General features: G+C 35.9%; 1 protein-coding gene across 4 annotated transcripts in view; it reads right to left on the bottom strand.

Moving 5' to 3' along the window:
• Window positions 1-405: 405 nt before the first annotated feature.
• NR2C1 (nuclear receptor subfamily 2 group C member 1) overlaps window positions 406-6693 on the bottom strand; it is a 52998-nt gene continuing 46710 nt past the window's right edge. For all 4 annotated transcript variants that reach the window (XM_063322781.1, XM_063322782.1, XM_063322784.1 and 1 more), the window contains 3 exons: window positions 5455-5592; window positions 1495-1600; window positions 406-965 (listed from right to left, as the gene is read on the bottom strand). In XM_063322781.1, the coding sequence (XP_063178851.1) occupies window positions 791-965; window positions 1495-1600; window positions 5455-5592 (419 nt within the window). In that variant the 3' untranslated portion in view covers window positions 406-790. The remainder of the gene's footprint in view (window positions 966-1494; window positions 1601-5454; window positions 5593-6693) is intronic.

The raw sequence follows: 6693 nt of genomic DNA, 5'->3' as shown, positions 1-6693 counted from the left end.
CAGGAGGATGCTGTCTTTGAATACCTGCAGCATACACTTCTCTTTTAGTTTTTCATAGTATAAAACAGCTGATGTCTAGCAAGACATAATACTACAACACAGTATTCCTTTGCATCCACAAACCAGTCAGTACTGACCCTTTGCTGCTTCACGTTTGATCAACTGCATCAATGTATCATCAGAATATTTTAAAATGTGAACTTCCTCTACTTCCTCTGCACTTGTAATGGTGTCCAGCGTTTCACTCAATAAGAAACAAACCTCTCTTCAAAACAACAGGAAAAACTAAGTTTGATTATAATGGTCTTGTTTCCATGGAAACACTGGCCTTTTCAGGATGTTTGATCATGTATTTTCCACTTGATCAGTGAGAAAGAACTATTAGCAAAACACTGAAAACACAACTCAGAGAGGAAAGTTAATTTATTTGTCTAAAACATCAAACTAAGTTGAGATACCTTAGTTCAGTCAAAGCTTCTTCAGTTTCTTCATAAGCCTGGACTTCATAAACAAATATTCGAAGTTCATCTATCTACAAAAATAGGATGGACAATTCTTGACTTTCTTCAGATATCAAGATAATTTACAAGTCCTTGGAGATCAGGTGAAAAATAGGAAGCGATCCTATATTCCTTAATACACTCCACCACGTTTCCCAAGTGTACTGGAAAGGAGGAATATTAGCCTTCTTTGGAAAGGTGCATGGGAAGGCTTATTGCCATCTCTTGGAGACAGAGTATGCATTTACATCACCATGACTGCCATGGTACAGAATCCTTGACTGCTACTTTTATACGGCATGACCAATTATCTGAGAGTTATAGTCCGCTGTCTCCATTCGCAGAATGTATGGGATGATGCTATCAATCTGAACATTTCCAATTAGTCCTGCAAAGAATAGCTCTTCGGTGATGGCAGCACTCATCAGCCTAAGAGCAGGCAATCGGAGGAGAAGTCTAGACAGTCTGGAAAATAAGTTTGGTAAAAAGTGTTACTTGTGGTCACAGATTTTAGTGTTATTCACAATCGTGTTAACAGTAAGAGAAGAGAAAAAATGAACAAAGGGCAATACTAGTCAAAATTCGCTATACCTAGTTCATGAAAGGCTTAAATATTTAAATCAGTAGAGTATTAAATTTATGTCCAGTCATGTCTTCAACAGTACAAAAAAATGTGGATATGCCTGTCAATTACATGGACTGTATAATGTTTGGACTTAGACTAAGCAAGGAAATATTCCAAGCACATGCAATTCAAAATGAAAACATTAAAAATATTTATTTTATTTCCAATATTTCATTTTTTTTAAAATAACAAATGAGCAGATAAATAATATGTATGAGTACATGCATAGTATTTGAAATAATCTAAAGGTAATTTCTTACCTTTAAGGAACTAAGAAGAAAATGTACATATTTATTACAAGAAATACTGTACAATCAGTATTACCAATGCTCTGAAAAGAGAATCAATCAAGCCTAAAAGTTTACAGACCTGTAAGTATCATCCGGATATGCTTTTGTTACATAGTCTTGGAACTCCATGTAAGCCTTTTCTTGAAATTTCTCAATCTGTACCACATTTTCTAGTCCTGGGTGATCTGAAAAAAACCCCACTCTACGTTGTTATATCTGTTTTATATAAGACGCACTAAAATCCATACAGATTATCTAATTGTAAGCATACTGAAATCATTATTTGGTAGCTGCAGCAACTTCACAGTTTTAGTGGTGGACTCTGCTTTACCTCCTTCTATTTCTTTTCCTCTGTGGTTACGTTTTACTTAGTTTTTTATAAATACAACCAGACATTTTGAAGAGTTCAAATAAATGCAGTGCTTGCAATGTTTACATCAGTCTTGATGATACAGCTCTGTTCTCTGTGTAGCAGTGGAACAGCATTGTTTCAATACACTGACATTTATTGGAATATTGTAAAATTAAGATCAGTTGAAAACGCAGAATAAAAGGCTATGAACCATTTGTTTCCTGGAACTGTAGAAGATATGTAGCAGATCATTCTTTTTCAACTGTTTGGTGTACAATTTTCAAACGTGCCAAACATAATTTTTAGCAGTGATCTAAACACTTAAAATGTAAATCTTGCTAAAATGAAAGGATATTAACCTAACTGCCAAGACACATTTGGAAATTATTATCTGGTAATTCTGAACATTTTACATGGTCCGTAATTTTTATTATCCATCTATCTTAATGTAAATATTTTACTGTCATAGTAGCATGGCAAATCATGTAGATTTTTATTTTTCAGAAATGGGATCATAAATGACCTGCTAAATTATGTCAGATAAAAGATTATTTCTAGCAGTCCCTCCTCCTCTCCAAATATATGGCCTTCTATTAAGAAACCCAGGAATTTTTGGTCTAGCTCTGCAGAAAGAGGAGCTTTCAGAGCAATTTAGCAGTTATGTGATACATTGGACTCCCTGAACACATCATTTCACAGAGGAGTATTTTGTCCTATATAGCAATTCAGTCATTCTGAAAGCGTGATTTCAAATTTATGCAGAGGACAAGAGGTTAACAAGTTCATAAAGAAGCAACACATTTTGAAGGGTTGTTGTTGACATGCAATATGCATCACTTCATGATGATGCTTTTAGAGCAATGTCAGAAACACAGAAGTCAACTTCCAAAAGCAGTAGTTTGAAGATCACCGCTAGTACACTAGTAGCCATTTATAAAGATGCAAAGTCTTCCAGGCACTCCCTTTACGCTCATCTCCTTGCCCAAGGCTGTCTTGTGACAGTCAAACAGCTGGCTTGGCACAGATGATTTTCAGTAATTTTGAAGTCTCCAGCTATGGAATACAGCAAATCAGCAGACTTGCTAAAGCAGATGTTCTTACCTTAGGGCTCTGCTGCATGTGCAGCCCAGCGCCATCCTGTAGCAGAGCAGTAAAATCCCTGAAATTGTAATTTCTGGCCTCTGAATCACTGCCAGAACATTCTTTCTGGTCAAGGTACTGAACGTGACTTTCAGGTATATGAAGATTTTGTTATATGGCTCATAGGATCTAGAATATTGACAACACATTGCCATTAAAGCATCTTCACGTCATTAAGAATGTGATCCTGAAAGCATGTGAGCTAAGAAAAGTAATCTCAATCACGTGACTGGATATAGTCTTTTCCCAAGATATTTTTCCTTCTACCTTTTGTGTTGTCAAATCTAATCAGAAGGAGACAAATTAACTTCAGACTAAACAAATAAGTAAATATTGCTTTGCAAGTGTGAGGTTCCTAGAGAAGTATTTTCTGGCGTCTAACAGGATTGATTTCTTCAGACAGGCCAAGAGATCATCTCATAAATCCTAGCAGACATTCTTTCATTTTTTTTTTTTTTCTTTCCTGGAGCAACCTGTACCAGTTCTGAGTATGGGAATGCCATGAAAGGACTATTTTGGGCTAAGTAACACCTAAAGGAGAATTACATCTCCTGCAAGCATTATCTACTAAAATTAAACAAGCAAACACCCACCCTCCCTCCTCTTAAAGGAAGTCTTTGCCTCTTCTGAAATAATGGTGAAAAGTCCATGCAACTCTTCAGTCCTCAGCAGAAAAGAAAAACTGCAAACCTTTTCAAATGCTCTTACTATTGCAATTAAACTCACGGTGGGTACTGCTTATCAGAAAACTGAAATCGTTCCTGTAATTCAGTGGACTGTAGAAGCAAACACATAAAACCATGAAAGATTCTGCTAGTCATGAGGACTGACAGTGGGATTATGTTCTATAGCAAAAACACTTAGGATCTGATTTTCCTTACTGATCCACAATAGAAGAGTATCACTGGAATATCCTCTAGGAATTTATCATCCTTCCTGGAAAGTTCTGATACTCCTTTACTGCCTCTTAATTGCAAGAATGTCTTTCATCTCGGAAGTCTTCCATTAACGCAATATAACAAAAAAAGCAATGGAAGACATGCAGGGTTCTGTTGTGCACTTAGATGAGTACCATGAACTCCTGCTCATGCTGATGCCACCACTTTGAGCAAGAGATGTGGTTACTCCTTGTAGATACTATATATATATATATATATATATAAAAGATGATGTAAATATAAGGGAAATTGCAAAGCAAGAACCTCACAATTATTTTTATTTATATATATATATATTAGAAAACCTGCTTAAAATTTACATTTTGGAAGTGTCCAAGTTCCAAAAGATTTTCTCACCTCAACTAATTTTTCTGTGAAATGGTGAGCTGCATCTGAATGGAAAAATAAAGTTCTTCACAGATCTAATAAATCTACAGAACTGTCAAGAACCGAATACCCAGTTCTCCTCCATATCCTAAACTACTGATGGGGGGGTGGGGTGGGGTAGGGTGGCAGGTCACTGAGCTTCAGACAGCTTTTTAAGATTTGCTCTGATCTTTTCTATGGGACATCAGCATCTAAAAAAGGCAGAGCACCGAGGATTATGGAAGCTGTTGATGCTTATAAAACCTTCTAGTGCAAAATGGGGTAACTGAAGGTTTACTTTCTAAACGTGACTGAAAAATTCCGGGAGATACAGAAAGTACTTGAGGTTTATAGATTTCTTTTTTATCAAAGGATTTAGTTTTGGTTTTATATTAAATTCCTAAATTCTGAACGATCTAAGAGCTGCAATATACTGATATAATATCTGAATGCCTTTAGTAAAAAGTTAATTCTACAATTTTCGAATAAATAAAATTAATTTTGTAATTTTCTACAGTCCAGGTATATGCGTTGCATAATCTAACTACTCACTCTCTATCTCTATCATAACCAGACTCTTCTTTCTCCATATTGTAGACTAATCTCCCAGAAGGAAAAAATAATCATTATTTTATTTTATCTTTGCTGTCTAATGTTATGTCCAGTAATGTTACTTGGAGCACATTAGGCAAATACTGTTCAGAAGACAAAAATAATAATATAAGGGAATGTTTGCTGTGTTCATTCACCCAAAATGCTATATGTAATACTTATTGTCAAAATACCTATGTGACGTGAGGTGATAGGTAATTTTCTGTAATTTTGTACGTGAGAATTGATGCCCAGAGAGATAGTCTTTCATACATTAAAAACCCAACTTCAGTCCACCTCAGCTAGACGTGCAAGAGCAACACTTCTGAAAATTAAACTGACAGTCCTCAGAAAAAGTACTCCAGAAAGGAGGCACAGAATTAAAAGCAATAAATAAAGACATAATAATAATAATAAAAAATTAATGGCAGAGGCAAGAGTAAAACTTTAGTCTCCAAAGTAGCATTCAACTCTTTACATTAAAAGATTAATTCTCCTCTTCCTAACAGTCCTCATTACGCACCTTCCAAAATTCCTCACAAGTGAGGCAGTAAATCTACAGGTGACAGTAACTCCATATAATGACACAGGCAGAAGTTATAGGGCAAAAAATAGCATACTTTAAAGTTTTACATTTGGAATAATTACATACCAGGACTGAAGAGGACGATTGCTTTCAAATATGCATATTCATATCCATCTAGGCAAAGCTTAACCATGCTGTTACAGAACTCTTGCAGTTTGAAGATATGCTCCATCACTAGTTTTCCTCTGTCCGTTGGCAGCTTATCTAAGTCAACATGCACATAAAATATAAAACCATCAAGTCAACACACGCGCAAAAAATGTGGCCACACTGGATTTTTAAAAATAATGATTTGTATTAGATTCAAACGGTGGGAAATAAACTCACACGCTAGGTCGGAATAATCTTGACACCAACAATTATGGACTATAACAATCTTTTTTTTTTTTTCCTTCACCCCCCACCTCCCACCCCCCCCCATTGTACAATTCGGTCTCTCCCTGCCACTAAAGTTTCCATAATCAGGGGTGGACGAGAGCTTGAAATGATCGATGAAGGGAAAGACTAAAGTGAAGAAAACACCGCTACTGCAAATCTGCGCTCTACATTTAAGGGTCAGGTGCCATGAAATCGCTTAGTGTACAGTTTCATGGATTACTTTAGTCAGCCAAAGACCATGCCACTGCTGAAAAAGAAGGTGCACTATACACCTTTCCTGATTTGCATCTAGGGGAATGTGGTTGGTGCAGAGCTGTTCCCCTGGGGCCAACGATAGCTAAGCGGCCTGAAAATCACATTCCCTCCACAATCCATCAAACTAGGGTCCCTGGGCCACACAAACTCTTGGAGATGCTGCAGCTGGCATACTACACAACTGGAAGAAATTGCTTATAGCTTTCTGATTTTTGCATTCAAACTGAATTCCCAAATTAAATGGCAAAAATATCTATTCGTAGTAATGATAAAACCATTATTATTTACTACTTTTTGGTGAACATGATTAAAAATTATGTAGATCAAAATAAGTTCCCAAATTCTGTTTGTATTCCTCCTAAAGACGTTCACCGATTTGTTAGTATGTTTAGCTGATCCATTACATTTAGTGGTTTAATCAGTTTGTTTTCAGTATAAACTATTGTTATTAATAGGAGGAAATTGTGGATATTTTTAAATCATGAAAACCTCTCAGAAATAATTCTTTAATTCTGTCATTACAAAAGGAGAGGAAAAATTTATAGTCTGGTGGGATGTTTTTCTACAGTTTACCAATCTGGTTTAGCATAGCATTAATGGCAGTCAATTTTCATCCACATAACAGCAAATAAAATGTAGTTAAACCTGAAAATGCTAAGATTTTTGTATGTG

This window comes from Chroicocephalus ridibundus, chromosome 1, assembly GCF_963924245.1.
Source record: "Chroicocephalus ridibundus chromosome 1, bChrRid1.1, whole genome shotgun sequence".
NCBI classification, from domain to species: Eukaryota; Metazoa; Chordata; class Aves; order Charadriiformes; family Laridae; genus Chroicocephalus; species Chroicocephalus ridibundus.
The sequence above is the reverse complement of the archived record's forward strand: the minus strand, read 5'-3'. Positions and strand labels throughout refer to the sequence as shown.